We start from the raw sequence: 14831 nt of genomic DNA on the forward strand, positions 1-14831 counted from the left end.
CCATGGCAACTCCGTTACGGACTGTCCTTTCTCATCATCAATTATTAACCTGTAGCTTCATGAGCGAAGGAAGCTTTCACAAAGTCATTCAATAACTTCGCAGTTAACAAAGGAAATTGAGTGTCAAACGCCAGGCTTAAGCTAGAGTAAAAAACATAAGGACATCATCATGACCCGAGAAATCGTTCACATTCAAGCGGGTCAGTGTGGAAACCAGATTGGTGCCAAATTCTGGGAGATCATTTCCGACGAGCATGGCGTGGACCCCACGGGACAATACCAGGGCGACTCAGACCTTCAGGAAGAAAGGATTGACGTGTATTACAATTTGGCATCAGAAGGCAAATATGTGCCCAGGTGTGTCCTGGTCGACCTCGAGCCCGGTACCATGGACTCCGTGCGAGCCGGACCCTATGGCAACATTTTCCGACCTGACAATTTTGTCTTTGGTCAATCAGGCGCTGGAAACAACTGGGCCAAGGGACATTACACGGAAGGTAAAAATCGATAACGATCGCGTATCAGTCGAGTCACAGATATGACACACACGTATTGGTTGTTCTTAGGAGCTGAACTGGTCGACTCCGTCCTTGATGTGGTTCGTCGTGAGGCCGAGGGATGCGATTGCTTGCAAGGGTTCCAATTGACTCACTCCTTGGGCGGAGGCACTGGATCAGGGATGGGCACCTTGCTCATCTCTAAAATCAGAGAGGAATACCCCGACAGGATCATGAACACCTACTCCGTGGTGCCTTCGCCTAAGGTGTCAGACACAGTTGTGGAGCCTTACAACGCCACCCTGTCCGTCCATCAACTGGTTGAGAATACGGACGAAACATTTTGTATCGATAATGAGGCCCTGTATGACATTTGCTTCCGAACTCTCAAGCTTACCACGCCGACCTACGGAGATTTGAACCACTTGGTGTCCCTCACTATGTCTGGAATCACCACTTGCCTGCGGTTCCCAGGTCAATTAAATGCTGATCTAAGGAAATTGGCCACCAACATGGTTCCATTTCCACGGTTGCATTTCTTTATGCCTGGATTCGCGCCTTTAACAGCTCGAGGCAATGCCAGTTATCGTGCCATGTCCGTCCCTGAGCTGACGGCACAAATGTTTGACACCAAAAACATGATGGCTGCGTGTGATCCGCGCCACGGGCGTTACTTGACCGTGGCGGCCATCTTCCGTGGACGCATGTCTATGAAGGAAGTGGACGAGCAGATGCTGAGTATTCAGAACAAGAACAGCTCCTATTTTGTGGAATGGATTCCCAGTAACGTCAAAACCGCTGTTTGCGACATTCCGCCCAGGGGCCTGAAAATGGCGGCCACCTTCATAGGGAACTCGACGTCTATTCAGGAGCTCTTCAAGCGCATATCCGAGCAATTTACTGCCATGTTCCGACGAAAGGCGTTCTTGCATTGGTACACGGGGGAAGGCATGGACGAGATGGAATTCACCGAGGCCGAGTCGAATATGAACGATCTCGTGAGCGAGTATCAACAGTATCAAGATGCTACGGCAGAGGATGACTACGATGATGATGAGGATGAAGATTACGATTAGAATTGGGCATATATTTCTATTTTACAGCACACCGTGTTCAGCTTAGTTAATAAATGTTTCGAGTGTAAACAGAAGATTAAGTGATGTTCATTGAACGACCCGCATCATTTTGTACGTGATACGTGTGGATGCTGATAAGAAGACTAGTTTGAGAACATCTAAACGATTCCTCGTATTTTATTGCCAGAGGTTAGCTTTTCAAGACTGAAAAAGTACCTCCCACGAGAAACATGACCAAAAAGGTTGCTCTCATCACTGGTTGTAGTTCTGGCATTGGTCTGGCTGTGGCTGAACTCCTAAGCAAAACGGAGGATTGGGTAGTTGTTGGGTGTGCACGTTCCGTGGAAACGAAGAAGATCAATGAGACGTTGTATCACTACAAATGCGACTTACGAGACTCCAAGCGAATTCAGAGTATGTTTGACTACATTCTCGCCGATTTTGGCCGCATTGATCTGGCCATCCTCAACGCCGGAATTGTCAGTCATACCAACTTGCTGGACTCGGATGTCGAGGACTGGCGTGCTTTGCTCGATGTCAACGTTCTGGCCGTCTCCCATTGCACCCAATTGGCGGTTAAGGCTATGCGAGATAACCCAAAGGTCGAGGATGGACAGGTGATCGTGGTCAATAGTATGTCTGGCCATGCGGTTCATCCGCATCCCTTCGCCCGATTTTATTCGACCACCAAACATGCGGTTACCGGATTGGTGCAAGCTTGGCGAGATGAGGTGAGAATTCTCTCTCTTTGTAACATAATGAGTCGGGGTTTTAAGTATTCGCGTTTAATTAGGTGGCGGATATGAAACCTGCCAAGAATATTCGGATGTGCTCCATCAGCCCGAGAATGGTGGCCACAAACTTTATTTACTCGCTATTCCCTGGCAACAAAGCAAAGGCAGAGGAGCTCGTCAGGAATGTTCCGTCCCTGACATCCGAAGATGTGGCTGAGCAGATCATGAACATGATCCGAATTCCTGCAAATGTTCAGATCCAGGATATTCACATGTCACCTTCTAAGAAACCGTTTTGATGTGCTGCACTTCAAAAATAGTGGCCTCATCAAAGTCCCCAAAAGGGATCGAGACATGCCAATTTTGATCTTATTTTCTTTTTGGGTCGTCGTCTGTCGATAGCTTTAAGTTCTCTCTCTACGGGTACGATTTGAGAAGACCCTGACGCTGAAGGAGTAGGCAGGGCGAATTCTGGACGTGGAACTTCCGATGAAGCATTGAAAACTGGAAATGCATGTCCACGCAAAGGGGAAAACTCTCGAGCAACAATTCTTGAGCGAGCTTGATTTGCCTCCGAACCACCGCTGGATTTTGCGCATTCTTGAAAGATGGTGCTTGACCAACCTCTTTGATTGGAAGCAATAACCCGATTCAACTGGATTGGAGTTGAAGTGGTCATGGTAGGTTTTACTTCCCGAGAGGAAAAATTGGCAAAGCTGATAAGATCATCCATCCCTGGCTGAACTGGGCTCTTCTGAGTACGGCTCATTTGCTCAGAAAGAGGTTCTCGAATGTTCTTTAATTGAGCAAGGTCTCCGGCAGGGCTCATATTCCATTTTGATCTCGAGAGCATGTCTGAGTATTGCAACTCTTCTTTAGAATCCGAAGAACCACTGATATGTTCTAATGCGCTTTGACGATCTTGCTCGTCCTCGGTTTGGTCTTTTGTCTCCTTTGAGGCAGCGTGGACCATTGGAAAATTCGCATAACTTGGCAAAGCATCTAATTGAACAAAGCTCCGACTTCGAATGGTCTTGAAATGCTTTGATTTGGTGCGTTCTGAAATAAAAGAGAACAGAATAAATCGGACGAAATTCTGGTCTAAGTGTGTTTCCACAACATTACCATTCCGCCTGGGCCCGAGGCTACTTTTTTGCTCCAAAGTCTCCAAACGAGAAATGGGATTAGATTCCAATTGCATTTCAGCTGTCAGACGAGCCAATTGCTCACGATCACTGAAAGCCCTAGGACCTATTCCCAAAAGCCCATTAGAGGTCTTACTTTGCGGTGGAGTTGATTCTTGTATCATTAGCGACGTGTCCATGGCAAGGGATTCAACGTTGTAAGGAACTTTTTCAATCACATCAATGAGGATTGACCTAATCACAGTCTGACAGTCCTGTCGAATGCCTGTTAAGTACTGTCTGAAAACTTGTCTCATTTCAGTAGCTGCTTGTTCTATAATTTTGCAGCCGTCTTCTTCAATTAAGCCATGCTTTTCTTCGACGGGATGAAGCGTGTTTAAGAGGGCTTTAAAATTCGGGGCCCCGGGAGGCTCCTCGATTACATCTATAAAATTTACCATCTCGTTAGCCTTGTATGTTGTCGACTCTCGCGAAACGAGGCACGGTTCAAGGGGATAGACCCTCAAAAGGGCCATTTTTCCAGGGATGTCAAACATGTCATCCAAAATTTTGTTGGCCCTTCTGAGAAGCTTACACCCTTTCATCAAATCCAAATCATCCGGATCCAAAGAGAAAACAGGATACAAGACACCGTGACCAAACAACTCAGAGTCCAAGTCTAATTTGGGCACCTCAATCTCTTCATAACAAGCAGAAGTGGGCTTGGGGAAGAAGGGTTGTAGATCAGGTCGCTCCATGTCTTCCAAGGAATTGATGCTCGAGTCATAACCGACATCTGTTACGTCTTCCAGAGCTTCTTTGACTTTGCAAAGGATCTGAGGATCTGGGCTGCAATTTTCCGGTTGGAATTCCAACCATGGCTGCCAAAGATTGGGCCCGAAATAATTCAAAAGATCATCAGTCTCGGGCTCTATTTCTTTGTCCTCAATGGGGAAAATGGTTGGGTGGTTTTGGGGCTGAGAATTCAAGATTGTTGGTAGACAGGGAACCAGCATCAAATCCAGTGTGGACAGATCACTACTATTCATATTGGGATGATGAACCTTACTTTCGAATCTGGATACATGCGGTCCTAACGTTCATGTGATCGGAAAAATGGAAAGGAATCAACCCTCATAACCCGTTTACCAAAGCACGAAGGACAGTTTGAGTATGGTGACCAAATGCCAGAGATAAAAAAGAGCTAAAGTTTAAAGTTGTATGCTAATGGTGAAATAAATAGAGCTAGGATGTCTTGGTAACGAAGGAAGAACAAATTAAGAGCTAAAACTCCCTTTTATGATCCTGCATTATCAGTCATGACCAATCACTCAGCCATTAAACGCATAGTTTTGTACAATGTTGCGGATTTAGAATAAATTAAGGGCACGATTCTAGGCCCGATCACATTCTGTTTTCGCACTTTTTTACCATCCTGTTTCACTTTTTAATAGGATACGATCGCAGCCTCAGTTTGTTAGGTTTTTTGTACCCCTTTGCGCCCAAGCGCCATCTTTCGGATATGTAGGGATGTGTCAACCGTAAAAATGCCACCGCTTTTTCAACCAACAATTGAACTTCTGTCTCAAAGCGAGCTTAAAGTTTTACCTTTTTATCGCTTCTAGCTCTATCCTTTGTTTTTTGTGTGTAGTAGCTCTGCTTATTTCGACGCTATTGTTATTGACTCATGCCATAGCCAAAACTTCGACACATCCCTACGTAAGTCAAAAGGGGGCGCTCAAGTGCAAACGGTAAATAAAGATCCCCCGTGAGCATGTCCTAATATGGACTGTTAGTGAACAAACAACTTCGATATTTTTCAAGTGAATTTCTACCAAAGTGCTAATAAACAGAATGACCGCAGAAGCGAGACCTGGAACCATAGACCATGTAGTCCTGTTCTTATATGTACCTTGCACCGATCCTAAAAAACATACATGAACATGAGATGAACTCGACAACTCTTTTCTCCCCAAAATCCCGAAGATAAAAAAGAGTGTTGTCTTCCACTTTAACACTACATCACATGTGTTCTACCTTATTTCTATTTCATATCTTTATACGTGGAATCTTAAAAAGTGTACCCTGTTTATTTGCTTACTAATTCATAAATATTATACTTCTGTTCAAACTCAATTTAATCAACATGTTATTTTCTGAAGGCAGACTTGAAAGAGGGACACCACTACAATTTAGAGTCATGCTTTTCGACAGAGGCTGAAGAAAAGGGCAACATTTTTTTGATTGTTATTGATCGGGTCTTAAGGCTAAGCAGTCCATTAAAGCAAACTTTCTTTATGAGGTGCTTTTAAAATCACAATCAATAATGATTTTCATTTCTTTAATTTTTTTAAATTAAAGATAAGACTGAAGTATGGCGCGGCCTGCTTTGAGCACCTTTCAGGAGCAGAAGTTATATTTGGTCAAGGTGCCCAAATTGAGCACTTAGGATGTCTTTCGATTTCTATAGCTTAAGTTATCTATAATTGATAAAAACACATGACTCGAACGTATTTTGATTTTGAAAGCACCTCGTATTGTGAAGCTCCGGTTTTCTAAAATAATCATGGCTCATAGCAGCTTAGCAAGCCATTGGCATTTGGTCATGGTATGTACTATGTAGGGTGTATTCCAATTGGAGCACATGTGTAACAAAGAGGAAGTGGGATCAAATGGGAAATGCGGTCTTGATAGCCTCCATCACAACCTGGCTCTTATTTTCAGCCAGCACCAAGATCCGCCAATTGGGCTCATACACATCGTTACCCCGGAGACTGGCCGGTTTGGTCCCGCCATAGCCTGCCGGCATGGTCTCGATCACGCGTTCCGCATGCTCCTGGATGATTTCCTCCTCGACCTTGACAAAATGATCCCCCTGGGCGGGACCTGGGCCGTCCTCTTTCAGTACTTGAGTAATCAGCACATAATGCTGGAAGTTAAAGGGCAATCCACGGGCTTTGGCTTTCTGAATCTCGCTGAAGAGCGTCTCGAACAAAGGGACCGAGATCTGCGAGGGCAAGTTCACGATCCTCTCCGAGATGATGAGTCCGGCAGATTGGGCTCCCGGACCTCCCCCTTGGGTCAGACTCTTGAGAAAGATCTTATCGCTCTCTTTGAGCGCTATGCTATCCAGGTACTTGACCACGGCCCGCGCTAAAGGCGTGTGGTCGGAAATGTTGAAGAGGGTCAGTAATCCGAAGACGTCGTTATTGGCGCTGAAATCCGGATTCATACCCGCCGCCAACTCCTCTTCCTCGTCGTCCTCATCATCGGTGTCGGCACTTTGCGTGACCACGCTGCCCACTTGTCTCTGTTGAATCAAAGTCTCGGCCAATTGGGCCAATGGAATGTCGTGGGGGTATTTGAAGAGACCCTGGAACAAGATGAAGCATGAATGGATTAATGACTTACCTCGGACGATGATTGACACAGCCTTAGGGTTAGGAGGTTCGTTAGAAATATGAGCTTGGGACAGTTCGGGATTATGGGAACGAAACGATCTTGGACGCTTTGATAGGATACTGACTGACCAATTTGCGTTCAGTTGCCAATCTTTCGATCAAAAGCCATCGCGCCCATCGCCGAAGGTAGATCAATTCAACAGCCCAGAAAGCCATTGGGGTATTGAACTATCAAGTGGGGCACGACCCAACAATTTGAAGTTTGAACCCATTCTCAACTAACGAGCGATGCCAATCTCTCGGATTGGTTCTCAGGGAAGGTAATTGAGACCAAACTTGGCCCTGACTCTAAGATGATATTACTGTGAAAAGTCTCTCATTAAGGATTGTCAGTTGATTACACATCGTTTCAGTCGCAAGAACCACGTGGTCCCGATGGAGGACAACTTTCTTTCTTTGAGGGCCCAAGGGACTCACTCCTCAATCCAGTGTCCCATGCATGCCATCCATCTCTGTCCAGCCAAGATGGAGATAATGGAGGCAAGGTTTGACTTGCTTACCTGTAACAATCTCAGGACTCCGTGGAAATGACACGATTCCGGCGTGCGAGCCTCGAATTCCACTTGGATTTCCGATTCCGCCGCCAACCCCCCGCCCTGTCCATTCTGAATCCCACCCATCTCGTCGGACGATGACACGCCCTCGCCTTCTTCCCCGCCCGAGGACTCGGAGGAGCTTGTGTCCTCCGGGGTCTCCAGGGTCAGATGAGCCCGTTTCTTCGAAGAAGCCATGTGCTCCGCTGGGTTGATGGATAGATTCTGATCAACTTGTCCCACCTTGCACGGGAAAGTCGAGCCCAATAACAACAAAAGCCCAAATAAACAAAAGCTTGGCCATTTTGAGGCCTGGCTTCCTATTCTGGGAAGGTCAAATCGGTGGGACCTGGTCTAGATTCGCGTCAAAACTGGGTTAATGACTTCACTCAGTGTGGGTCTCGAGCAATGTTTTTTTTAGAATCTCGAATTTGAGCCCATTGGCCCGTCATTCCCTCTTCTTTATTAGTCGAACATGCCTTGAACGTGGCTCAAAACTGGCTTCCTCCGGCCTCACTGAAGCACGTGTGTTGCCAGAGACAGCGTGACCGTCTGTCACGTAGAGTTCGATCATTGAGTCCTTGATGTTTCTTTTTGTTTTCAGATGCCCGGACATTCACCTGGTCGGTTTGATCGGTGAGGACATCCTGGACTATTAATTTAAGCTTAGGTCCGTAGCTGCCATCATAAGTCTTTTAATGTCCGAGAATATTTCTGCAATGGGTACAATCATGGGCTTAGCAATAGAATAGTGTAGAGAGAATTCATCACAAATTTGGGTGGGTTCCGAACTGCCGATGTTCAATGTTGTCGACACTAAGGGAAGCTTGTCATGACTTAGCTATCACTATCGGAGAAATAATCGAATTTTGAAGCCAAAGACGCGGGTTTCAGGGTCTTGGTTTTCACGTTCGAGTCATTTATGCTCTTATTGCCATGGCCAATATTGAGACCATCATGGTCGTCGTCGTCAACGTCACCGCGTTCCTCACACTTTGAACTCAAGACCGAACGCGTATCCGGAGTCACGGCTGGGCCATTTGCTCCTTCCATGTGCCTAAAATAAAACAACACCATGATTTACTTTCATTCTTATCATTAAAAACTTGGCATTTTTGATTACCAAAGTTTTTTGCCCAGTATTCGTATGATTAGCTTTTTTACTGACATTAGTCACTCTACAGCGGCAATTTCAATTCAAGCCCAACAAAATGAAATCGCATCATGCTTCAATAACACTTCCACGTTACAACTAAATGCAAAATGCAACTGAAGAAAAAATTGTTCATGTAATTGCGCTCAAATCTTAACCTCAATATTAAAAAACAGCAAAGATTTTGAATCTCAAAAAGGATTCTAAAGGATTCATATCCCGAATCTGTTCTATTACTATGGTATCAGGTTGAATAACCTAACAAAACAGCCTTATCTATCAAAACTAAAAACACACAATTACCCTAATTGACTGAAATCCAACTTCTTGTTGGGTGATTTGACAGCACTCCCACACTTCTTGGCCGCGGATCGCCTGGATCGCGACTTGAGTCCACTGGGTGTGGATTGAACTTGACGGGTGGGAACCGACGAGAAAGTCGGCCGAGGTGAAGGGATGGGTGAGGGCACATTTCCATCGTGAAACACTTTCTCGTCTCTCGTTCTTAGAGGGGAAAAATCGGAGGGTGGAAGAGGGCAAGCCAATACGCTGTGGGTGGACGAGGAGAGCGAGTTGTTTTGTCCTTCTTCGTCTGAAAAAAACAAATATTTCAAGAAAATAATGACGTTCGAGAGATTCTGGCTCAGCAACTACTCACCATCTGATGAAAAGGTCAGCTTGGTCGCATTGAAACTGCGATTTGGAATGGAGGGAGGCGTGTGATCGTCGCAGGGATCCACGTTGTCATTCGACCCTTCATTTGGAGTATCCCCCTCCTCCGTACTTTCCTTTGCTCCGATGTGAATTCCAAAATGATTGAAAATTGATTTGCCAACCTCAGAAACAGGCCAGCAAATAAGAGCGATCATCATGAAACAGATTCTCATTAAGGGAGAGCACCAACGTCTGACAGTGAGAACCTATAAAATTCAACTATGGTTACCAGTGAACTAAAAATGGTGGACCCCCATGGTACTTATATTGCTAGCCGGTAAGTTTCAATTGTGCTCGCACAATTTTTAAAGGCACATTTTGATGTCATGAATGCGCAAGTAACCTTTTCCAGTTCGTCAAAAGAGCCAATTGTTGGTCAAAAGGCACACTGGGTCATTGACACAAGACTAAGATTTTTAAGGTTGTTTTAGATGACTTGCGGATATTTTTGAACAGATATTTGATTTCTTTGACAATGTCATTGCAAGTCTTGATGAAAGAACATTTGAAGTATGCAATTGAACTACGGTGCTCGTAAAGTGACTCACGGCATTATTCCACTGCAATTCCCGTTGTCTAGCCAGTTTGGCTTCGCGGATGCAGGGTAGGGCTAGAAGTTGCCCGACAGTGGGTCTTCGAATGGGATCTCGGGCTGACATAAGTTGAATGACCCGTCGCAATTCGGGCGAGAGCTGACCCGTGATTTCAGGACTGGGCCCGGTGTCTCGTAATTCGTGCCACAATGGCCCGTTATTAGGCAGTTCCAGATCACACGCCAACTCAAGAATGGTCAGACCCAAGGAGAAGATGTCCGCGGCAGGTGTGTACATGTGACTGAGCACCTCATTGGCCATGTACTTGGAATCGCCTCCGCCATAGTTGTGTTGGAACGTGAGATCATCCTAAGACGGAGAGATGGATCAATAATGATGAATAATGGGCACACTTGCCTTGGGGCTTGATGTGAAGGCTGGACCTTACTTTGGACAGATCCAAGACTAAACCGAAGTCACCTAATTTGCAAATACCATCGCGACCGATGAAGATGTTCTCGGGTTTCACATCCATGTGAATGAGATTATGGTCATGGAGATGCTTCAGGGCCTACAAAGAGCTTCATGTCACAAGACCCGGCTGAACGGAGACCATCAAGTAATGTTCTTACCAAAAGCAGGTCGACGAGGTATCCCCAAATGAGCTTCTCGGGCAAGTCGTGTTTCTCCTCGGATAACTCGTCCAGGGACATTTCACACAATTCGAATTGCTGGTAGAGACGGCCGCCCTCCTCCCAAGATTGATAGAAGCGCACGCAATTGGGATGATGGAGGAGGAACTCGTGCTTGCGAACTTCCTCCAATTTCCGGGCCCGATCATTATCACCTTTGTAGCATTCTTGCGCAATTTTTACCTAAAAATATTAAGAGCGAGATAGAGTCGATGGTTCATTTCCACAAATATGAAGAGGGGAGAGCGTCCCAGACTCCAATCAAAATCACCATCAACCGGTGCAAATTGGACATCCTAGTGGAGCATTAGAAGCCACCAACTCCAGGAGTGCTAGTAACTAGGCTAGGTTGGTCATGGGACGGACGGACGGACGGACTTACGGCGTACAATCGCCCATCTTCTTTGCTTCGCACGCGATACACTTTGCCGAAATGGCCTTCGCCAATCTCCTTTTCCACGGTGAAGGCCTGTTCAAAGTAGCTTTGGCCAATACTGTCGTCGTACACGGGCGAGGCCAAGAGAGGCGTGCCGATGGGCGTAGGCGTCATCGAGCCATTGGGTCGATCTTTGAAAGTCACGCTCTGAGCGCGCTCCAAATGTGGAATCCGACGGCTGAACACGCGAGACACGGGCGGACACGTCTTGGCCGGTGGGCGGGGCGGGGGACGAAAACGGGGCGTGGCACGAGACTAAAAAGCACACAATTTGTCCGCTATTAGCATAATCCCCCCAAAGCCAGACCGATCTTTCTATCTCATCTGTCCTTACTTTTTTCGTGGAAAACGTCTGAGGATGGTCCTTGAAGTTGGGTTTGGGCAAACTAAACGATTGAGTTAAGCGAGTGGGCGTGGCCCGAGGGGAGGATCCATCCGCAGCCTGAGTAGGTGAGGCGGGCGGGAGACAGGTGGGCAAGGTGGTTGAGTGATGATGCATCATCAAAGGCCGTTTTTGGGACGAGATCATGGCCGAGAAGAAGAATTGCCTCTCTCCGATCAAATGTTGAACCCAACCCTTCAGGGTGACTCCTAGCTCTAATTAGATATATCTTTTAAACATTAGTGATAGGTGGCATCACATTTGCTTCCAAGACACGACACAAGGCCCTGGCAAATATTGTTATTATAGACCATATCAATCGCAGTTACACAAAGTCACACCATTAGCCGCTTGCATAGAATAAATGTTTGAAACAAGAACCTAGGGCTGGAGAAGTTTTATAGTCATGCTGTATGAAAAATTCCTGATTTGGCGGCAACCTCACTGAAACTGGAATCCGAGCCAGATTTGGTCAAATATCACGGGTAAGTCGCGGAAACACGGTATTCCGAGGTGAATGACGGCTAATCCATTGTGGCCAGGCGTGTTGAGAGAGAGGTTGGAGTGTTTTACTTCGTCACGTTCCTAAAGGATTGACCCCGGGACTATCTGACCCGGCCCGGGAATACAAGTTGAATTTCTATTCTTTATTGGCCAAGTTGATCTTCTTTTGGATTTCCATGAGTAAGATACTGGCCGCCGAGGCCACGTTGAGACTCTCGATACTTCGTCTTAATGGGATGTACAGACGGTCGCCTTGATATTGATGGGTGAACTTAATGGCTTGGGGACTGATGCCTTGCGTTTCTCCACCGATCACGACCACGATGGCTTGATCATTGTGGAAGCGTTCGAACTCGTGATATTCTTTGGTTATCAAAGGCAAGGCTTGGAACTCGTCCAAGATTTCGGGTTCATTGAAGGAGAAGTCCAAGTAAAAGGCCTCACGCCTACTCTCCCCGGCCAATTTTTCCGACTCCACTTTCACTTTTTCTTCCAAGAACTCTTCGAGCTCCTTGCCTTGTAAGGTCTTGGCGTTTCGTACGTCTCGCTTGTCAAACGTTTCACCCATGCCACCCGCTCTCAAAGCGCTCTCGCCTCGATGAGGCACATGAAAGTCCGAGCAGCGGTCATTGAGTTCCTGAATGCGACCCAATAGGACGTTGGGGTCCAATTGCGATTCACGGCTGGGTTTGAACTTCTCCAAATCCGCCATGACCACTTGAGCGTAAGGAGGAATGAGTTGATGCATCCGTTCCCAATGCACTTTCGAAGTGATAGGTACGTGGAAGTGGGCCCCGGCACCCGCCCGCATCACTTTGCCTTGCCAAGGATTCACGCAACCCGGGGTTAAAAGAACTTCCCGACATCCGATTCCAGCTGCCGTCCGCAGAATGGTGCCCATATTATCCGGATTCCTCAAGTTGTCCAAGATCAAAGAGATGGGTAGACTCCGTAAGCTCTCTTGGGCCACTTGGGCTTGGGCGTGCGCTTCAATGGCGGACTTTTTGAAGACGGCTGCAAGCAGGAGAAAATCAATGTCATAGAACGCAAGAACCGGGAAAAATAGATGGCTGGTTAGCTAGTTCTTCTCGCCCCATCACTATGCCCTAATTTTAACTAAACATGCTTGGTAGCCTTGCGCTCTATCAAAAGTAACCGAGGCCTAAACTATCTAATCATCCAAAATGTTCAACGCGTATGTAGGCAAGAATCATTTTTGCATATTTTTTTATTTTTTTTTTTGGTTTGGTTTTTCACGGGCTTTTTGGTTTTTCACGGGCTTAGATTTGGTTTTTCACGGGCTTATCTGGTTTTTCACGGGCATTATTTCAATGCGAACACATGTTAAACGGACCCTAGGAAAACCCTAAATACCACATTTTTATCCTAAAATGCAGGGCATTGGTCGTTTCTCAATAGCAGGAACGGATGACAGTTGCAATTATTTTGGCCAAAAAGAGTATTTCGTTACACTACCGTCCCGTCAACATTTCATGTTAATAAGAAGTAATCAGGTTTATTTACTTAGCCATAAACCTCCGGATTCCAGTGGACTCAACCCTCCTACTAACAGCTTTACCATTTTGACTCCAATGTTGAAAAGTAAAATTAATCAATGTGTTGTATATGTGTAAGTAAGTTAGCACTGAATTACTCCTCATTCTTGGCAATGCTCGTTTGGCTGAGCCAATGCAAATGTATGATAGGAAAAACATTTTTTTTTTCCTCCAAATTTGAACTATTTCATCAATATCAACCTCAGGAGAAAGACATGCTTCATGCCTCTTTGAAATTTGAAACTTGGGAATTGAAAGGCATATTTCAAAAGCTAAAATAAATATATTCTAGGTGGGGATTTCAAATCCGGACATAGTTGAAGTATCGTTAGTTAGGTTACATTTCATATTCAATTTTGCTTTTTTGAAAATCAAACGTAAGGTAACTGATTTGTTAACTTCGGTTTATTTTTCCGCTATTATTTGATTTATTATTTATCTTCAAAAATGGTCAAAAATGACAATCTTCCGCAGTTTTTGACTAAGTAATTTGAGTATTTTCCAAATATTTAGCGACTTTCAAAATACTTAACGAGTATATGTATCAAATGTACATGCATTACCTTCCTCTAGAGTACATATTATTTAGATATTTTACATCTAAAACTGGCATCTTTTCCTGATGTCAACTAATGATCGAGAATAAAGTCATGGATGGATAGGGGGAGAGTTGAGGTATTTGCTGCAACATACTCAAGTCAAAGGAAAGTTTCGCCCTGACTCAGGTCTTTTAGTTCAACGGAATTTGAATGAGAAGATATAAACAATAAAGCAGTGTAAATATATTAAGATTAGAAACCATAAACACATTCATTGTTGTTAAAAGCAACCACAATTTTTAGCCCTTTGCTTCCCTTTTTTAGGATATATGGAAAAATACAAATATATTAAGATTGCCTAAAAACTTCAAGTTTCCTCAGTTGTCAAGAGAGAAACAAAAAATTAAATGCCACTTTGAAGCATGAAAAAAAGGAACGAGTAAGGAGTATTTTTTGGAGTCGTTACATTTACAGCATTCTAAAATGTAATGGGATTACAGTTCCATTTTCGAAAAACGGAACGAATTTCTGTGATTTCGTTACTACTGCCCTGCTTAAATGACGGGAATGATGCAAAGATTTTAATTACTAATTTTGAAAACAAGCTTACCCATCATTCCCGGTGGTGTTTGTAGCTCGGACCATTCCTGCAAGTTCTTGTACGGGACTTGAAACATTTCATACGACTGGCTGGTATCAAAGGGCAACTCCAGCAACAGATTAACTCGACTGAAGGCCACCATGTAAGGATGTATACCTACGGCCATGGCATCCTTGATCATGCGGTGGTTCTCCAAGACCACGGCCTCGCTGTGTTTGTCGTTTCGACTCAGATTCTTCCTCAACATTCTGTCAAAACCAGAAAAAATGCAAACAAATTATATGAATCTTCTATCT

At 45.1% G+C, this 14831-nt stretch overlaps 6 protein-coding genes across 7 annotated transcripts in view; 2 read left to right on the forward strand and 4 right to left on the reverse strand.

The window, feature by feature from the left end:
- Positions 1 to 64: 64 nt before the first annotated feature.
- On the forward strand, positions 65 to 1647 carry LOC131886638 (tubulin beta chain-like). Its single transcript, XM_059235029.1, has 2 exons — positions 65 to 497; positions 567 to 1647. The coding sequence occupies exons 1-2, from the start codon at positions 170 to 172 to the stop codon at positions 1571 to 1573; spliced, it is 1335 nt and encodes a 444-aa protein (XP_059091012.1). The 5' UTR covers positions 65 to 169; the 3' UTR covers positions 1574 to 1647.
- Positions 1648 to 1803: 156 nt separating this feature from the next.
- LOC131886641 (dehydrogenase/reductase SDR family member 11-like) lies at positions 1804 to 2668 on the forward strand. Its single transcript, XM_059235035.1, has 2 exons — positions 1804 to 2304; positions 2367 to 2668. Exons 1-2 carry the CDS (start codon positions 1804 to 1806, stop codon positions 2604 to 2606), a joined length of 741 nt encoding a protein of 246 aa, XP_059091018.1. The 3' UTR covers positions 2607 to 2668.
- LOC131886635 (uncharacterized) lies at positions 2003 to 4807 on the reverse strand. The gene is made up of 2 exons (XM_059235026.1): positions 3433 to 4807; positions 2003 to 3366 (listed from the first exon to the last, which is right to left on the reverse strand). The coding sequence occupies exons 1-2, from the start codon at positions 4478 to 4480 to the stop codon at positions 2636 to 2638; spliced, it is 1779 nt and encodes a 592-aa protein (XP_059091009.1). The 5' UTR covers positions 4481 to 4807; the 3' UTR covers positions 2003 to 2635.
- Positions 4808 to 6042: 1235 nt separating this feature from the next.
- On the reverse strand, positions 6043 to 7777 carry LOC131886640 (protein BCCIP homolog). 2 transcript variants are annotated; one of them, XM_059235033.1, is made up of 2 exons: positions 7393 to 7777; positions 6043 to 6804 (listed from the first exon to the last, which is right to left on the reverse strand). In XM_059235033.1, exons 1-2 carry the CDS (start codon positions 7621 to 7623, stop codon positions 6100 to 6102), a joined length of 936 nt encoding a protein of 311 aa, XP_059091016.1. In that variant the 5' UTR covers positions 7624 to 7777; the 3' UTR covers positions 6043 to 6099. The 2 variants fall into 2 exon arrangements, with proteins under 2 accessions (XP_059091016.1, XP_059091017.1); XM_059235034.1 differs by lacking the exon at positions 7393 to 7777 and adding an exon at positions 6962 to 7320.
- A 327-nt stretch (positions 7778 to 8104) lies between these two features.
- On the reverse strand, positions 8105 to 11563 carry LOC131886634 (membrane-associated tyrosine- and threonine-specific cdc2-inhibitory kinase-like). The gene is made up of 8 exons (XM_059235025.1): positions 11288 to 11563; positions 10900 to 11208; positions 10458 to 10700; positions 10274 to 10396; positions 9841 to 10194; positions 9237 to 9498; positions 8882 to 9170; positions 8105 to 8482 (listed from the first exon to the last, which is right to left on the reverse strand). Exons 1-8 carry the CDS (start codon positions 11480 to 11482, stop codon positions 8263 to 8265), a joined length of 1995 nt encoding a protein of 664 aa, XP_059091008.1. The 5' UTR covers positions 11483 to 11563; the 3' UTR covers positions 8105 to 8262.
- Positions 11564 to 11619: 56 nt separating this feature from the next.
- LOC131886636 (rRNA methyltransferase 3, mitochondrial-like) overlaps positions 11620 to 14831 on the reverse strand; it is a 5316-nt gene continuing 2104 nt past the window's right edge. The window contains exons 3-4 of the mRNA XM_059235027.1: positions 14545 to 14783; positions 11620 to 12853 (exon numbers count right to left, since the gene is read on the reverse strand). Coding sequence (XP_059091010.1) covers positions 11976 to 12853; positions 14545 to 14783 — 1117 coding nt within the window. The 3' untranslated portion in view covers positions 11620 to 11975. The remainder of the gene's footprint in view (positions 12854 to 14544; positions 14784 to 14831) is intronic.

The sequence above is a fragment of the Tigriopus californicus genome, chromosome 9, assembly GCF_007210705.1.
Source record: "Tigriopus californicus strain San Diego chromosome 9, Tcal_SD_v2.1, whole genome shotgun sequence".
NCBI classification, from domain to species: domain Eukaryota; kingdom Metazoa; phylum Arthropoda; class Copepoda; order Harpacticoida; family Harpacticidae; genus Tigriopus; species Tigriopus californicus.

What these genes read in the sequence shown, in the direction of transcription:
- LOC131886638 (XM_059235029.1), top strand. Translation starts at nt 170, where the DNA reads ATGACCCGAGAAATCGTTCACATTCAAGCGGGTCAGTGTGGAAACCAG. An exon ending in CAAGGGACATTACACGGAAG is followed by an intron (nt 498 to 566) that starts GTAAAAATCGAT and finishes GGTTGTTCTTAG; the next exon opens with GAGCTGAACTGGTCGACTCC.
- LOC131886641 (XM_059235035.1), top strand. Translation starts at nt 1,804, where the DNA reads ATGACCAAAAAGGTTGCTCTCATCACTGGTTGTAGTTCTGGCATTGGT. An exon ending in TGCAAGCTTGGCGAGATGAG is followed by an intron (nt 2,305 to 2,366) that starts GTGAGAATTCTC and finishes GCGTTTAATTAG; the next exon opens with GTGGCGGATATGAAACCTGC.
- LOC131886635 (XM_059235026.1), bottom strand. Translation starts at nt 4,480, where the DNA reads ATGAATAGTAGTGATCTGTCCACACTGGATTTGATGCTGGTTCCCTGT. An exon ending in CCTCGGGCCCAGGCGGAATG is followed by an intron (nt 3,367 to 3,432) that starts GTAATGTTGTGG and finishes CTTTTATTTCAG; the next exon opens with AACGCACCAAATCAAAGCAT.
- LOC131886640 (XM_059235033.1), bottom strand. Translation starts at nt 7,623, where the DNA reads ATGGCTTCTTCGAAGAAACGGGCTCATCTGACCCTGGAGACCCCGGAG. An exon ending in GAGTCCTGAGATTGTTACAG is followed by an intron (nt 6,805 to 7,392) that starts GTAAGCAAGTCA and finishes ATCTTGTTCCAG; the next exon opens with GGTCTCTTCAAATACCCCCA.
- LOC131886634 (XM_059235025.1), bottom strand. Translation starts at nt 11,482, where the DNA reads ATGATCTCGTCCCAAAAACGGCCTTTGATGATGCATCATCACTCAACC. An exon ending in AGACGTTTTCCACGAAAAAA is followed by an intron (nt 11,209 to 11,287) that starts GTAAGGACAGAT and finishes TGTGCTTTTTAG; the next exon opens with TCTCGTGCCACGCCCCGTTT. An exon ending in GCTGACCTTTTCATCAGATG is followed by an intron (nt 9,171 to 9,236) that starts GTGAGTAGTTGC and finishes TGTTTTTTTCAG; the next exon opens with ACGAAGAAGGACAAAACAAC.